Source organism: Pongo abelii, chromosome 7 (genome assembly GCF_028885655.2).
Source record: "Pongo abelii isolate AG06213 chromosome 7, NHGRI_mPonAbe1-v2.0_pri, whole genome shotgun sequence".
Lineage (NCBI taxonomy): Eukaryota > Metazoa > Chordata > Mammalia > Primates > Hominidae > Pongo > Pongo abelii.
Window position 1 is genome coordinate 157,172,872 of NC_071992.2, and position 18,702 is coordinate 157,191,573.

The following is an 18,702-nucleotide window of genomic DNA, read 5'->3' on the forward strand; positions in this document are numbered from 1 at the left end:
AATGAAAATACCACCCTGTGGCCACTATGCCTGGACAAGGGATGCATGATTAGGCTCTGAATTAATAACAGCTAGTAGATGTTTAAAATATCTTAACAAATAAATGTAGAAAAAAGCTATTCTAGGATGAATTAAGAGAAAATTAGATTTAATAATGGATTTTAAGGCTGGGAATAATAATGAGAGAATGTGCCAGTGATCAGCAGGTGCTTGAAGAAAAGAAAAAACAAGCCTGATAATCTTGCCTAATAAAGAAAAAAATGTGTGCCAATCAGATAAACTTCCTGTTTACTGACTCTCAGAATGAAGGTCAAAATTCTTACCTCAAGGTTCACACAGCCCCACACATGCCCCCTGGTGGCTCTCCTAGCCTCCAAAAGGTTTCCTTTTGCCTTCCCTTTGTTTCCTATCCCTCTACTCTGCGGCCACACTGACCTCCTGGTGGTGTACTGTCCTGCCCCACCTCATAGCCTTTGCACTGGCTGTTCCTTCTGCCTAGAACAGGCTTCCCCATGAGAATGCTCAAGCTCCACTCCCTGTCTTACTTCAAAGCTCTGCTAACACGTCTTGTCAGAAGTTCTTTCTGACCATCCCATGTGGAACAGCATCTTGACCTCCCATTTTCCATGCATTGTTTTTCTCAGACCCTCCTGGGATTTAGTGTATGTCTTTTTTGCTTGTCAACTTGTGCCTTGGGTAGAATTAAGTTATATCCCCCCACCACCTAGAAACAGTAGCTGTCACAGAGCAGAAAATGATTACAAAATTGCTCAAAGAATTAACTGAATCTTAAATAAAGTATCCAATGGTTGGTCCTTGCCCATGAAATTTATGCCACGTTACATTTTGACCAGTTATCAAGAATGCTTGATAAAATATTATTTGATTTTATAGAATACTAAAGAACATGTTCTAGAAAAAGGATTTATAATAGAAACTTAAGAGAAATGAACAGACTGCTTTGCACTATAAAATTAGACTCCCACATTAAAAACAAAACAAACATAAACAATATACACAAGAAAGAAATTTAACAGGCCGGGCATGGTGGCTCACATCTGTAATCCCAGCACACTGGGAGGCCGAGGCAGGTGGGTCACTTGAGGTCAGGAGTTTAGACAAGCCTAGCAACATGGCGAAACCCTGTCTCTACTAGAAATACAAAAACTAGCCGGGTGTGATGGTGTGTGCCTGTAATCCCAGCTAGTCGGGAGGCTGAGGCAGGAGAATCGCCTGAACCCAGGAGGCGGAGGTTGCAGTGATCGGAGATCACACCACTGCACTCCAGCCTGAGCAACAGAGCAAGGCTCCATCTCAAAAAAAAAAAAAAAAAGATATTTAACAAAATGTGAATCCTTGGGGACTGGAATTCATTCAACAAACATTTAGTAAACATTAGATTATGGGCCAGGCGCAGTGGCTCACGCCTGTAATCCCAGCACTTCAGGAGGCCGAGATGGGCAGATCACCTGAGGTCAGGAGTTCAAGACCAGCCTGAACAACATGAAGAAACCCCATCTCTACTAAAAATACAAAATTAGCCGGGTGTGGTGGCACATGCCTGTAATCCCAGCTACTTGGGAGGCTGGGGCAGAAGAATCGCTTGAACCCAGGAGGCAGAGGTTGCGGCGAGCTGAGATTGCACCATTGCACTCCAGCATGGGCAACAAGAGCGAAACTCTGTCTCAAAAAAAAAAAAAAAAAAAAAGGCTGGGCGCGGTGGCTCATGCCTGTAATCCCAGCACTTTGGGAGGCTGAGGCAGGCGAATCATGATGTCAGGAGATCGAGACCATCCTGGCTAACCCGTTGAAACCCCGTCTCTACTAAAAATACAAAAAATTAGCCAGGCGTGGTGGTGGGTGCTTGTAGTCCCAGCTACTCGGGAGGCTGAGGCAGGAGAATGGTGTGAACCCAGTAGGCGGAGCTTGCATTGAGCCGAGATCGCGCCACTGCACTCCAGCCTGGGCGACAGAGTGAGACTCCGTCTCAAAAAAAAAAAAATTAAATTTAGATTATGGCTATTTTAAAAAATTATCTTGTATTTTCACAACTAAAATGGATTATGTATTTTAAAAGTGAATGAAATAAAGTCCACTAACCCTGCTATTAGCTGTGTTTAAGTCATGTTACTCTGGGAACTTTAGAATGCTTACCTATCAGGAATTTTGGAGATTATAGGAAGCTCAGAGATAATTTAGTTAATTTCCAGTAATGCAGTCACCTTATCTCCCCCAATCTCAAACTGAGGCAGAGCCAGATCTAAATTTGTTTGTTTGTTTGTTTGTTTTTCACTAAATTTGCATCCATTGCTCCTTCTACTCCACTTTGCCTCAAAGGGCAGAATTAAGAGACTGTGGAATACAGATAATACACCCATAGTTAAAAAAATTCAAAAAGGAGTAAAAAACAGCAAAAAATACATAACAAATTATATAATTTGATATAAGCACAAGAGTAAAGGCTTTCAAAACTGAACTAATTTGGTTAGTTTACTGGTGGCAATTATCTGTTATCTTTGATAAAAAAAGCCCTTTCATAACTTTTGGGTTATAAAAGTAATGCTCAGAGCATCACTAGTACACGTGTAAAGGACATTAAAAAATGCGTAAACACGGAGTTACTGAGGAAAAAAATGGTCATTTGCAGTTTCCAAGCAGGGGTATAAAATAAGAGTCAATTTTCTCTGTTACTGTAACTTTATTAGAGCCATCTCTGTTCACCTGCTACTATTCTAGTTCAAAGACAGTTTCTTGAGCAAGCATGTCACGTGCCACAAAGTAACATTTTGGTCAATGATGGACCACATATACTACAGTGGTCTCATAAGATTATAAAGAAGCTGAAAAATTCCTACTGCCTAGTGACATCACAGAAATCAAATTTCTTATGTGATCATGGTGATGCTGGTGTAAACAAATTTACTGTACTCCAGTCATATAAAAGTATAGTACATACAATTATGTACAGTGATTAATACATGATAATCATAATAAACGACTATGTGACAGGTTTGTGTATTTACCATACTTTGTTTTTCTTTTTTTCTAATATACTACACTTTTAATTGTTATCTTAGAGTGTACTCCTACTTATTTATTTTTTAGAGGCAGAGTCTCACTCTGTTGTCCAGGCTGGAGTGCAGTGGTGTGAACAAGACTTATTGCAGCCTTGACCTCCTGGGCTCAAGTGATCTTCCCTCAGCCTCCCAAGTAGCTGAGACTACAGGTGTGCGCCACCAGGCCAGGTTAATTTTTAAATTTTTGTTTGAGACAGGGTCTTACTAAGTTGCCCAGGCTGGTATTGAACTCCTGGGTTTGAGTGATCTTCCTGCCTCAGTCTCCAAAGTGCTGAGATTACAGTCATGAGCCACAGCACCAGCCCCTTCTACTTATAAAACAAAACAAAACAAAACAAAAACTAGTTAACTGTAAAACAGCCTCAAGCAGGGCCTTTCGCAGGTATCCAGAAGGAGGCATTGTTGCCCTAGGAGATGACATCTCCATGCACATTACTGCCTCTGAGGACCTTCCAGTGGGACAAGGTGTGGAGGTCGAAGACAGTGATATGGATGATCTCGACCCTGTGTAGGCCTAGCCTAATGTATGTGTTTGTGTCTTAGTTAAGAAAAAAGTTTAAAAAGTTAAAAAAATTTAAATAGAAAAAAGCTTAAAAGGTTCATGATGTAAAAAGGTTACAATAACCTAAGGTTAATTTAGTATTAAAAAGTTTTTAAGATAAATTTAATGTAGCCAAAGTGTACAGTGTTTATAGCCTATAGTAGTGTACAGTCATAATCTAGGCCTCCACATTTACTCACCCAGAGTAACTCCTAGTCCTGCAAACTCCATTCATGGTAAGTGCCCTATATGAGTGTACCATTATTTTGTACTTTATACTGTATTTTTACAGTACTTTTTCTATATTTAGATATGCAAATACCATGTGCTACAACTGCCCACAGTATTCAGTACAGTAACATGCCGTACACGTTTGTAGCCTAGGAGCAACAGGCTATATTATATAGCCTAGATGTGTAGTAGGCTAGACCATCTAAGTTTGTGTAAGTATACCGTGTAATGTTTGCACGATCATGAAATCGCCTAATGATGCGTTTGTCAGAAAGTATCCCCATCGTTACACACAGCACATGTTTGTACTATTAGTCTAAAATGTCATTTAAGAAATCACCAATCTAATTTAAAAAGACATGCAATAACAAATGCTGGTGAAAATGTGGAGATTTGCAGTCTTATATGCTGCTGCTAGTAATATAAAATGGTACAGCTGTGTTGGAAATCATTTTGGCAGTTCATCAAAAAGTTAAACATTCCAGCCTGGGCAACATCATGGGACCCTGTCTCTAAAAAAAATAAAATAATTAGCTGGGAATGATGGCACACACTTCTAGTCCCAGCTACTTGGTAGGCTGAGGTGGGAGGACCACTTGAGCCTGGGAGGTTGAGGCTGCAGAGAGCCATGATTGTACCACTGTACTTCCTTGGTGACAGAGTAAGACCCTGTCCTAAAAAAAAAAAAAAAAAGAAAAAGAAAAAGAAAGAAAATGTTGGCTGGCTCAGTGGCTCATGCCTGCAATCCCAGCACTTTGGGAGGTCAAGACAGGAGGATCACCTGAGTCCAGGAGTTTGAGACTAGCTTGGGAAATGTAGAGAGGCGCTGTCTCTACAAAAAAAAATTAAATTAGCTATGTGTGGTGGTGCTTGCCTGTAGTCCTAGTCACGGGGAGGATAACTTGAGTCCAGAAAGTTGAGGCCACGGTGAGCCATGATTGCGTCACTGCACTCCAGCCTGACTGACAGAGCAAGACTCTCTCTCTCTCTCCCTCATACATAAACACACACACACACACACACACACACACACACACACACACACACACACAAATAGTTACCATATGATGAAGCAATTCCACTAAGAGAACTAAAAACATATATCCAGGGCCAGGCACGATGGCTCACACCTGTAATCCCAGCACTTTGGGAGGCCGAGGCAGGCGGATCACAAGGTCAAGAGATCGAGACCATCCTGGCCAACATGGTGAAACCCCGTCTCTACTAAAAAAAAACAAAAATTAGCTGGGCGTGGTGGAGCGCGCCTGTAGTCCCAGCTGCTCAGGAGGCTGAGGCAGAAGAATCACTTGAACCTGGAAGGCGGAGGTTGCAGTAAGCTGAGAACACACCACTGCACTCCAGCCTGGCGACAGAGCAAGACTCCGTCTCACCAAAACAAACAAACAACAACAACAACAAAAATATATATATACACACACACACACATATACACACACATATATATACACACACACATATATATACATATATATATATCCACAGAAAAACTCATTTATGAATGTTCACAGAAACATTTTAATAGTCAAAAAGTGGAAACAACCCAAATATTCATCAACTGATGAATGGATAAACAAAAGGTGGTCTATATCTATACAAAAGAGTATTATTTGGCAATAAAAAGGAATGAAGTACTAACACATACTACAACATGGATGAACCTTAAAAATATTATGCTAAGTGAAAGAAGCCAATAATAAAAAACCCATATAGTATATGTTTCATTTATACAAAACGTCCAGAATATACAAATCTATACATACAGAAAGTGGATGAGTGGCTGCCAAAGGCTGGGGAAGGGTGGAATGGGAAGTGACTGTTAATGGGTATAAAGTTTCTTTTTGAGGTGAAGAAAATGTTCCAATTGACAGTGGTGATAGCTGCACAACTTTGTGAATATACTGAAAAGCACTGAATTGTACACTTCAAAAGAGTGAACTTCACAGCAAGCAAATGATACCTCATCAAGCTATTATTAAAGCAATCATTTTTAAAATTTATTGATCTTTTCCGGAGGGTAAACTGGGGCAAATTAACATTTCTTTCTCAAAAATGCGGGTGAACAGGTATACTGGCTGTTTCTCACTCTCATCTGATTTGCTAACTCCATCCAAAGAACAGTCACCTATAAAAACTATTACTGATGACAAAGGCTGAAAGATTAAAATGAATAAAAGACAGGCCCGGCCTTGTAGGAGCTAATGTTGCCATTTTTTGGTTTCTGAATATGCCAAGTATAAGTTGACATTTATGAAGAGCTTTATAAAAGACACCTGTAAATATTAATACCTAGAAGAACTAAGGACTCATGAAGACAAACAAAAGCAATTTAAACTTAAATAGTCAAAATTAGTCTAGTTGTTTGGTAGTCTTAAAAGACTTACTGGACTCATATAAACGCCTTGATGTACATCTCCAAATTGGCCTTCTCCAATACATCGTCCAAGTTCTATTCTTTCTCTTTGAATCTCATAATCCCTGGCTGTAAAACATAATCCACACATCAATACCTAAGTAAGATATTCCAAATGTAGAAATAACACTTGACGTATTTCTTGATCATCCATAAGTAAAATTTCATCTGTGGCACATCAATCTATGAAAATGCTTTTAACACAGTGGAATTCTCTTAAACAATATTTTAATAGGAATTCATGTAATTAGTTATGGTATTAGAAGAACTACCGAAACAATGAGTTCTACTAAAGGTAGATATTTTTCATGTTGTTCCCAGGAGTTTTTAAATTTCTGATTTATTTTATATCTATTTGATAGTTTTCTAAATAATTGCCCCAACTATTAAATTATATGCTTAACTATTAAGAACTATTAGTTTAGGTATTAATATATGAAGGCTATAAAAGCACAGTTATTAAAGCAATTATTTTACAAATAACTACAGTTTGTAAATATGAACACAACATAAAATTATATCATAAGTAAACTTTATGTTTTGAAAGTTTAAGAGTTTTCCACTTCATGATAATCCTATCTCTATATTACTCATGGAGCTAAAAGAGTTTAAAGAGGTAGTTTCTCAAACCTAATTTCAAAATTAGATGACTCAGAATCAAGGTTGGACATATCAACATTATAAATCATAAATACTTTATACTTTCGAGACTATGTGCCTCAAATTAATATACTGTTATTGTAATATACAAAATCGATTATTCAGTAGGTTTTTGAGGCACATGGAAAGAAAATGCCCATTAGGAATGTGATAGATTCAATTATAACCCATTTAGCTACTTGGTATTTTGATTTATTTCAGGTAAGAAACTCATCTCCATAGGTTTTCGCATATATATTCCACTAGTGTAATCACCAACGAAATACACCAAGAGCCAAATATTTTTACATGTTCTCCCTGGTTTATCAAATTATAAACACAGAACATCCAACCCAAAATTTAGATAGTTATTTTCCTCTTTAAAATCACTTTAGCTAGTAGTTCCATTGATTTAACAGTATGAGTAAACCAATGACAAATAGTTTAAAAATAAGTTAACCAAAAACTGAAACATCCCATATCACTCCATAGGTTGCAATTGCAAGCAAATGCAGTTAATTTAAAGGAATCCTGTTACCTTCATCTATTCCATAGCTTTCTGTATCGCAATTAAGAGAGAAAAAAATTGAAGACCTTGCTTAGAAATAACTAACAGCAATTAGGTTAACAACACAAACTTGAAGAGAATATTTCAATAATACTTAATTTTTAAAATATTTTAAGCACAAATATGAATTTTAAAGAACTAAATACAAGTAAAAACTAAATATCTTCAAGTTAACTCAATGTTAGTTAAACAATGCTTTTAAGTTCCTATCTCATCGAGTTCCTATAACTTATTTTTGTCAGGTATGGATGAAAGCCATGTTGGACATTTACTGCTCAACTATAAATAATAAATATACAAATAAAAACTGGATTATCTGCAGGAATGTACAAGTGACTATATGGCTAATCAAAAAAGTAAACAAGTGTTTTGGTGGTTTTTTTTTTCTTTTTTGGTTTTTCTGAGACAGGGTCTCACTCTGTTGCCCAGGCCAAAGTGCAGTTGTGCAATCAGGGCTCACTGCAGCCTCGACCTCACAGGCTCAAGCAATCCTCACGCCTTAGCCTCCTGAGTAGCTGAAACAACAGGTGCATGCTACCACGCCTGCCTAATTTATTTTGTTTTTGGTAGAGACAGGATCTTGTTATGTCACCTAGGTTGGTAACGTACTCTTAGACTCAAACAATTCTCCCGCCTCTGTCTCCCAAAGGAGACATTACATCTCTGTGCTGAGATTACAGATGTGAGCCACCATGCCAAAAAGTTAAACCTAAGTTTAAACATTTTTCCAAACTGATACTGGCAATCAAAATGTACACACAAGTTTCAGCTCTGGCCTCTTTTGAATAACTCTCTAGTCAAGAAGCTCCTGAAAGGGGACATGGGTCCACAGGGCACAATGCACACTTGAAAGGCAATACTGGGTTGTTTCTCTTCATCCTGGTAATGCTTCCTCAATGTATACAGAAAATCCAAATAAGAATATTTACAAGAATATTTATACAATAGAATAAGGCACCTATAACATTTATTTTACAAATATATATAGCTCTATTGAAATCGGGACATTCAGATTTTGAGTTAATTTCTAAGACTTCTGAAGACTCTTTAAAAGGCAGGTTTAATTTTTTTTTTTATACTCAAGTCAGTACTGTGTGGAACATTAAAAACATAAGAAAATGAAATTAAGAAATAAATTTTTTTTTGCAAATGAAATTTCAAGAGTTTATCTAATTCAAGATCTGGAGACTATACACTCCAACATGAGACCTGGGGCTTCAAGATTTTCCTTAATCACCAAGCTGCACATCACAGAGAGAAGCAGAATCTTGACATTTCCAGGCTGTATGAAGGTCCTTTAAGAGTTCTGTTTCTCTCCCCACACCTCCCATCCCTGAGGCGTACAGACTGACGATGGTTACAAGCTATTTGTATTGGTTAGTCAATGGCAACAAAGAATAAACAATTTCAAGGGGGAAAATGCAAATCTTTGAATATATGTGTGTGAAAGTATGGGTTATACATGTATGTGTATGTATGTGTATTATACATATATGTGTATATATATATTGTGTATGTATATACACAGACATTCACATATATACTTAACCAATAATACTAATTTTCTACAGACAGAAAATACCCTAATCAATAAAGGTTCTATTATGATAGAGCCAGAGAACAAGATTACAAAAATCCTGTAACTAAAAATTATTACAGATATTTGAGTTTTAGGCTTCTGACCTTACAGAGTGGGCATATGTAAGTAATATAGACTGGTAAAGGTTGAAAAGAATATTTCTGTTCAGCACCCAAGGAAGTATTAAAAATGGCTCTAAAAAGACAATAAGTATCAATAACTTTTAAATGCAAGGAGGCATCTGTCAAGTCTGAGCAAGAACAAAATCAGAAGTTTACTTACTTGAGGGCATGGTGTAAGTATCTTCTTCATCTATAATCTCAGCATAATCATCTGTTTCTGCAGGAAAAGAAACAGATATGTTGAAAGAGGTTAAACATCTGACCTCCTGGTATTTCATATAATTAAAATAGGCAAAGCGATCTGCTTAAATCCTCTACTACGCTGAAATATTCTTAAAACACTATTACTCAAATTTTGCTCACACATGAGTCATTTATGGAAATAAAAGTGACATCATTGTCCAATACGTTATAATACACAGACTTGTTTATCGGAGAGCAAACAGGGCTAACACAGAAAGCTCTTGTCAAAAACAGAACGACATGAAACAACTATGTATATGCTTCAAATTAACCAATCTACCAACCGCAAAGCTCTTCCTCAACTACACCAAATACATGTTTAAAACTACAGTTGTCTACTGGGCTTTCTCCAAATAAGACTGGTATCTACAAAACACAGTATCTGATTTTATTAACAATTAGACTTGACAGCATAATCTGAACGGAACCTTTAGAAAATAAATGGCAGCCCAATTTTTGAGATTAACTGTGCTAATTCATTCCATTTGCTCAGGGTTGAGAAATGCAACAGGAATTTGTTTCCTAACTTTTAAACTCAGATATTTTAGGCATTAATGTCAAAAGAGTAGATCTATAAAGAAAAAAAGGAGAATAAGCAGCATATTAAAATGAGGTTTTTTGAGATCACGTCAAGAAGTTCCAATGTATCTGCCTACTCTTTTTGGGTAATACACCAACTTAAAAGTCCACCACTATATTAATGGGAAATTTAAAAATACTCATCTGAAGAAAACAGTCACTCATGAGGTAACAACTATACTGAAAAAATCACTTTAGCCTTGTCTTTTTTTCTCTTTCTGGAAAAAGGAAAACCTTCAGCTGCTCCATGTATAAGGATTTTAACTGCTGGGCCATTCTTGTGAGTCAGTAAAGCAGGGACAGGACTTTGTGATGCATCATTTCCAAAGAGCTCTATTTTGATATTTTGATCTAGCATCCTTGTTTAACACCAATGAAACTAAAAGCTACAAGTTCTTTCTTCTGTGACGCCTTATCACTGCATTCAGATATTAAAGGTGTAGAATTCAAAGAAAATAGAGAATATATATGGTTTACAGTTACTGGGATATCAATCATTCCACATCTACGGTAATGACTGAGATCAAATCTACAAGTGGAAGAATTCACTTCTTATTATGTAATCATCATTAAAAGTGATTACAGTAAAAAAAAAAAAAAGTTGGGGAAGCAGATTATAACACCAATAAATCAATTCTCTTTAAGACAGTTATTATTTGTAAACTATTCCTAAGTCCTATATGACAGGTAGATAATCTGTATTATTCTTATACGTTTATAAGGATACTCACAAGATTAAAAAAGTTTTAATAGACTCCAAATCATACATTCTTTTATTTCTGTATTTCTCCCTCTTAATCTGTTTTCAGCGAATACTAAGAACAGTAAATTGGCATCTGTAGGCCTATAGCTCTGCTTCTGTATAAGATGGCTTATCAAAACACCCTGTGAAAGAAAATTTGGGGATGGAAGGAAGCTGCTAACACACTTGCAACAAAGAAGACTAAGCAGAGGAGGAATCTACTCTAACAGCTAAGGCAACAGAAGCCACACAAATGGCCATTTGCAATCATTTCTCTTTTGATTCCATAGTTTAACACGCTCGACTTTGTGATGCTCTCCTCAGAAAATGAATGCAACTAAAGCTGCCTTTCCATACAACAGCCCTAGCACCCTCACTGCTTCCTTTCATATAAAGCACGTGCCTTTAGAAGTAAAGCACATGAGTTGGCCCTGCTGCAGCAGGATTTTGGGAGAGAGAGAGCCACTCAAACTCTGCACCTCTGCTTCCCTTCCCCAGCTGCCCTGTTATCCAAACTGCTGAAAAGTCTCTACAACCCTGCACGTAGCTCATGGTGTTACTAAGCAGATGTTTTGCACTTTTCATCACAGCTTCATATGGCTGCAAAGGTTCATTAAAAGCCTGTTCAGAGCCCAAGACTATCAGGTGACAGTTGTCTACTGCCTTAATGAAGAAGGGCATAAAGCTGCTGCTAACACCAGTGGCAGTGACCTCCAACTGAGGGCTTTACCATGCACCAAAGCTTATGCTGGCCTAGAGCCAATTCTGGTTTTAGCCACCTATTCAGAGACCTCTCCTCAAACTAATTTGCCCCCATCCCACTGTTCTTAATCATGTTCCCTGACTCATTTTCCTCATTACCTATAACAACCTGATATAATTTTGTTTCCTGTGAACTGTATGCCCACCTCTCTAGAATGGAACAGCCACCAGAGTGGAACCTTCATGTATCTTGCTCAACACTGTGTCCTCAGCAGCTAAAACAGTGCCTAGCACAGAGAAGGTCTCTCAAGAAACACATGCTAAACCAAAAGAATGAATGCACTGCAGCAATCAGTAAAGGAACGCTATAGCCCTAAGAAACTGAGGCAAAGGATTTAATCTGTGTGAAGCAGCGCAGAAGTGAATGGTAGAGCTGCAATACATGTGACAAAATACACAAGCCCATTTGGGGAAAACTGCTTGAGCTTTGGAAAGTCACTTCACCTGGCAATGCTTCATCTGTGCCCTCGCGGGTAAAATAACATCATCCACCTTGTAGCATTGTTATGAGGATTACAGGAGACACAACAGAAAGTTGAGATGTGCCCTACACATAACAGATCATCCAGCAACAGTAGCTCCTCTTATTGTTTTGCTTCTTCTGAGGGCTCTCTGAAAGGGACCTGGCAGTTGAGGATTTAGGATTCCTGTGTGCTGATACTCTCAGCCAATCTTTTTGGTTTGACAGCAGTCCTTCAAGGACTGTCTCATTTTATATAATCCTCAGTAGAGATACCAACCTCTAAAATAATTGTGAAGGAGTAAAATAAATAGGCTAATATATATCAGGCTAGCACATATTGTGGAAAGTATCATGTTGCATACATTTCAATTAATTCATACAATCACAAGAGAAAACCTGTAAATTTCTTTCTTTTTTTTTTTTAGCTGTATGAATTGTATATAAAATCTCTGGGGATGTATCAAAGCTGTCTGGGAATTACTTATATTTGGAGTGCAGGTGTGTGTACTATGATGCAATGTGAATAGAGAATTCATGGAGTAAAATCAACAATGTTGCAGGTACATGATCTGCAAAAGTTTATAACCTTCTACATATGAGTTTTCAAGTGGTAATATCTGGTGTACATTTCTAAGAATTCCTTTTTTTTTTTTTTGAAGACAGGTTCTTGCTCTGTCGCCTAGGGTGGAGTACAGTGGTGCAATCTTGACTCACTGCAGCCTTCACCTCCTGGGCTCAAGTGATCCTCCCAACTCAGCCTCCCAAATAGCTGGGACTACAGGCACGCGCCACCATGCCTGCTAATTTTTTGTACGTTTTGTAGAGATGGGGTTTTGCCATGTTGCCCATGCTGGTCTCGAACTCCTGGGCTCAAGTATAATCCCAGAATGCTGAAAATACAGGCAGGAGCCACTGTACCCGGCCTTCTCAAGAATTCTTGACATTGATTTGGCTGTATTTTGCTTTTCTTTCCTGGCTTTTAGGATTGTAAGATAGTATTACACTGATATGATAGGTATTTTTACATACTCAAGGGCCCTAAAAAATTGGAGTCCAGCCTGAAACTTCCTAGGCCCTCCACATAGTTTAACATAGTTTAAGGAAAACAGAAAAGTTACTCCCCAAGGGTTAATTCAAAAGATAAGGAAAATACAAAGAAAAAAGGAAACAAGTTCAAAGGCCCAGGCACAAATGAAGCTAGGTCTGCATTCTATATTTAATAATGACATTGACTACTAATCATATTATTGGGAGCTTACCATATACTAGATGCTGTTGTAAATAATTACATATATTGTCATTTAATCCTCAGCAAAATTCTTTGAAGTTGTACTATGATCACCATCCCTATTTCACAGGCAAGAAACTGTAGCATACAAGAACAGGTGGGCCATATTTGGTCCATGGGCCTTGCTGACCAAGACCAAGTGACTACCCTTAAGGCTCAGCTTATTCACCTGTAAAATGGGTTAAGCACACTTGCCCTGGCTAATTCATAGTATTGAGAAATTCATAGGTGGGAAAATACACAAAAGTGTTTGCAGACATTTATCTAAATTTTGATGCTTACAGAGTAATCCTCACAACAACCACTTGAGACCTTTCCCAGGTGAAGACCCAAGAGATGAAGCAATTTGCTCGTAATCCCTCAGCTAGTCAGTTGCTGACTGGATGGGGCAGTGGAAAAAGGGCAAGGCTGGAGCCTAAGACCTGACCACTTGCCTCTAGCAGCCTTAGAGTCTCTCTTAATCCTCTGATGATCACTTTCCTCACCTGCAAAACAGTGAGGCCAGTGCCCAGTGATATTCTGAATGCAAAACAGTGAGGCCAGTGCCCAGTGATATTCTGAATGCAAAACAGTGAGGCCAGTGCCCAGTGATATTCTGAATGCAAAACAGTGAGGCCAGTGCCCAGTGATATTCTGAATGCAAAACAGTGAGGCCAGTGCCCAGTGATATTCTGAATGCAAAACAGTGAGGCCAGTGCCCAGTGATATTCTGAATGCAAAACAGTGAGGCCAGTACCCAGTGATATTCTGAATGACTGCTGTGAGAATTAGGAATCAAGTCAGTGAAGTGTCCCGTGCACAAAGCTCCAGATGAACTGCAGCTGCTAATTGATTATTATCACAGAATTAATCTAAAAATGAAGCTCAAATCTCTGACTTCAGATCCTGCGAAGAACATGCACTTTTAAGACCTTTTACCGAAATTGCTTAGCTTGTTATACTCAAGTTATCAGTATCTCTATCCTATTACAAAAATGAACATAGGTGAAATCTTCAGTAAAAGCATTCTTTAATCAGGAGGAAAAAAATACAATTCCTTCGTAATTTTAGTTTATAAAATCTTACTCCTTTAGTATAAAGGAGGATAAAGTTTCATGCAAGCAGTATATGAAGTAGATGGGAAATGTAAAACATAGAGTGTGATTTACAATTTTTAAATTTCTACCTTAAGTGCTATCAACTATTTGAAAAACCAATTATCATTATTGCTGATATTTCCCTAATTCCGTTAGTTTCTGTGAGTCTTTAAAATCATTTTTCATTCTTTCCTTTCTACTATCTCATTCCCAAACTAGGAATTATCACACAGATACTATACTTGGGAAACAGAGTGTATGGACTGCTACCATTTACACCTTTCAAGTGTTACTAATTTTGCTTTTGACATTTTTTAAGAACTCTCAAAGTTTTAATAATGAAATCTAGAAAATTTACTAGGAATACAAACAACTCAAATTTACCACTAAAATGTGATTAAGAAATTGATAGCTATCCTTTCCATGCCAAAGCCCTAAGCAATTTTTAAAATATTTTGCATACCATTTTGTACTTGGTTCTGTTGGATCAAAAGCACATTTTGCCTTTCATTAAATACTAAACTGTATTTATTTTCATAAATAATTATCTCATAGCAGTAACACAAATGTGAAAATAAATATTACCGTCCCCACTAATTTCATCTGCAGATCCAGGTGGCATGCAAAGAAAGGGAAGTAGGGAACAGAGGGAGGGAGACATAGGAAGGAGAAGAGGGAAGAGAGGGGAAAACACTATTAAAATGACAAGTAAACCAAAGTGTAAGAAAAATAAAAAAAAATTATCCCCCAGGGTTTAATTCAAAAGATAAAGAAAGACTGTAGTGGTGGTATGTTTACTTGAATTTGAGGGCATAATGCCAACTTTAAAGCTGTCAATGTATTACATGAAGTTACACAGCTAGAGTATTACAGAGGGTAAACTGGATTCTGCCACACTAAGCAAAGTTAATTTGACTGCCTCTTACAATTACATTTTAAAAATGGTTTCTACCTTCCTCAAAGGGAACTTGTGTCCCCTCAGATAAAAATGCAAACAAACTAGTCATTAATCTGTATGTTTAGTTACAAGGAGAGAATAAGCCCTCAGCAAGCCCATTCCAATAAGCCAGTGGGATTTAAATATTATAAGGTAGACATAGGCCAGGCCCACTACTATAAACTGTGGGGAGTGCAGTACTTGAAGCTCTGCTGACAACGAAGGTTCCCATTTAAGTTTGCACAGAATAAATTTTGTTTTGAATAGTTTGGAGAAATTACTGTTTCAATTATTATAAATAATCTTTGCTTTCCTTGAAAATGCTCCAAATGGCATAGCTGCCTCTACTACGCAGCAGCCCTAAATATCTGTCCCCAAAGCATGAAAAGCAGACAACTAGGGAGACACTTTGGCCATTCTCCTTCATTCAGTTGCATGCTATATTAGGAAATCCATGATGCAAAAAGTGTGATCCTGCTGACCTCTGTGGGAAAACACTCAAACAACACAAATGAAACTGAGAAGCGACTTCTTGCCCTGTCATGCATTTAAAAACCAGCAAACAGGCAAACAAAAAATCTTGTATTCAAGAGAGTAACCCAAAAACGGTGACATAAAACCTTGCCCCCACCCCAATCCCCTTATTGCTTCTGAACAATGAACAGCACATACACTAATATTCAATAAAGCTATGATCTGTTCAGGATAATCTATAAGCATCAAGTTAGAGTTAGTTTCTCTGGAGTGCTCTGGTTAATAGGAGAGCCTGTGCAAATATGAGTGCAGTACCCGTAGAAGGAGGATCATGGGAACAGAAGACCAAAGGGAGAAAGCGCCTAGCTTTCTTAACTTTATGTTGGCAGTGACTGACTCCTTTATAAAGAGGCAAGAGGGGAAAGAGAAAAATAGAAACAAATTATTTCAATACAAAAGACAACTTTTGTTACATTTAAAGGCTTATCTATAAAAACAGATACAAAATTGCAATGCTTTTATTTTGACTATTGGCATGCCTTATTTCTTACTATGATTGACTTGAGTTTTAAAAAACATACTAATATTTTAAAATTTAATTTCCTGTAGATTAGCACTTGATACAGAAACAAGACGTAAGAATATCCCAGCTCTATAGAGCCAGCCAGTTGAATATTCAGATATTTTTCCAAATGACAACAGTTAAAGGAAAAAACAAAGACCAATAAATAATTCAAGACTCTTGTGAACATTTAACATTCAACCACAGCAGAAAAATAGCAGATCTTCATTTGTGAAAGAGTTTTACGAAAAACTTTCCCCAAATCATTAGCAAAGACACACTCACAGCTCTTGAGTTATATACTTTACATAAATTACCTTAACATAAAAACTGGCAATGAGGATCTTTGAAAACACAGGTTGCAAAACCTCTACTAGCATTATGGATTCATTTGCTCACTCATTCATGTACTCAAAGCTCATTTCAGAGTCAAAAAGCTGGATCGATAAGACACATCTCAGCTCTCCAGAAGCATACAGCAAAATGAGAAAATAAGCAGCAATTGCAGTATGGTAATGGCAATAGTGGACAAGTGTGAAAGTGAAGTCAAAGCCAGGGACGCAGGGATGTAGCCCTTTAAGATGCAGCAGTCATTAACATATGACAGACACAGGTAACATGAACATTTAACTGCATACTCACAGGGTATCATAAAGAAAGATCAGAAGTATGGACCCAAGAACAAGGGTCAGGACTGTTTGCCCATCAAGATGGTAACAATCTTATTGACATTGTCAATATACTAGCAACAGAAATGAGAACAGAAATGTACACTTCAGTAATATTTTTCAAATGGCATGCTTTGATCCTATTAACAATTTTTTTTTTTTTTTTTTGAGACGAAGTCTCGCTCCTGTCTCCCAAGTTGGAGTGCAATGGCACAATCTTGGCTCACTGAAACCTCTGCCTCCGGGTTCAAGCGATTCTCCTGCTTCAGCCTCCCGAGTAGCTGGGATTACAGGCGCCTGCTACCAAGCCCAGCTAATTTTTGTATTTTTTTTTTAGTAGAGTCAGGGTTTCACCATGTTGGCTACATTGGTCTCAAACTCCTGACCTCACGTGATCCGCCCACACTGGCCTCCCAAAGTGTTGTGATTACAGGTATGAGCCACCGCGCCTGGCCGATCCCAGTAACATTTACTGACAATTTCATCTTATTGCTTGACTTGAAAAGCTACCCATACACTAAATTTCTGGACTTTGTATATGATGGCCCTAGAGGAAAGCATAAACTGGTCTCTCAGTTAAGAAGATGGGCCCGCCAGCCTGTGTAACATAGCAAGACCCTGTCTCTACAAAAAAATTCAAAAATTACCCAGGTGTGGTGTCACACACCTGTGGCCCCAGCTATTGAGGAGGCTGAGTTGGGAGGACTGCTGGAGCCAGGAGGTAGAGCCTGGACCACAGAGGCAGAGCCTCTGAACTCCAGCCTGGTGACAGAGGAAGACCTTGTCTCTCCACGATGGGCCTGACAACTGGATGCACTGTGTGATGTGGGATGGATTTTGGACTGGAGGCTGGGGAAGGGAAAGATCAGGAAGCAACAGCGATACGGAACATTATTGGGATGAAATCATTTGGACTGTGGATAAGAGCATTTCTTCAGTATTAAATTTCCTGATTTTGATAATTATACTCTGATCATATAAGATGATATCTTTGGTCTTAAACACACACTGAAATGTTTATAAGCGGCACCATGTCTGTAATTTGTTTTCACATGGTTCAAGGAAAAAAACTAACAACAACAACAAAAAAACCTATAGAGTGATAAAGCAAGAGAGCCAAAATATAAACATAGTGAAATGGAGGAAAGAACATATGAGACATCACGTTACTATTCTTACAACCATTCTCCAAGCGTAAAGTTACAGAAAAATAAAAGATACATGGAACACTAGCTCTGGGGCCAGACAGTTTGGATTCAAATACTGGCTCAATTATTCATTCTGACCTTGGATACACTGCTCAACTTCTGTTGCTTAGTTTTCTTATTGTAAAATGGGGTTATAACAGAAGCTACCTCCATTAAGGAGGTTGGGAAAGGATTCCATGGGATTCTCTGGGCACCTAGAACAGAGTGACCACTGCACAAGTGCTAACTCTTCTTACTTTTCTACTGTTCATTTCCAAACTGGACTGAATATTCTTTATACTAACTTAAAAAGTGAATTTTCTAAAAAAGTACAACTCTTTTTGAGTAATACCAAGAATAGTATCACACATCATAAAAACAAAAACAAAAAGGATTAGGACTTTTATTGTATTCAAGATAATCATTTTAATTATTGAACACCTGCCATAAACTAGGCATACCATGTAGGTGCTGGAGTTAGAACAGTGAACAAAACAGAAACCCAAACTTTCAAATTATTGAGCTTACGTTCT

The 18,702-nt window shown here is 37.8% G+C and overlaps 1 protein-coding gene across 34 annotated transcripts in view; it reads right to left on the bottom strand.

Annotated features, from left to right (window-relative positions):
- Positions 1–18,702, bottom strand: part of PTK2 (protein tyrosine kinase 2) — a 341,630-nt gene that overhangs the window by 96,397 nt on the left and 226,531 nt on the right. For 20 of the 34 annotated variants that reach the window (XM_054518897.2, XM_063726842.1, XM_054518900.2 and 17 more), the window contains 4 exons: positions 14,927–14,944; positions 9,349–9,405; positions 7,458–7,478; positions 6,252–6,349 (listed from right to left, as the gene is read on the bottom strand). In XM_054518897.2, coding sequence (XP_054374872.1) covers positions 6,252–6,349; positions 7,458–7,478; positions 9,349–9,405; positions 14,927–14,944 — 194 coding nt within the window. Of the gene's footprint in view, positions 1–6,251; positions 6,350–7,457; positions 7,479–9,348; positions 9,425–14,926; positions 14,945–16,067; positions 16,152–18,702 lie in introns of those variants that run through there. The other 14 variants (XM_063726841.1, XM_063726838.1, XM_063726834.1 and 11 more) reach the window with 5 other exon arrangements.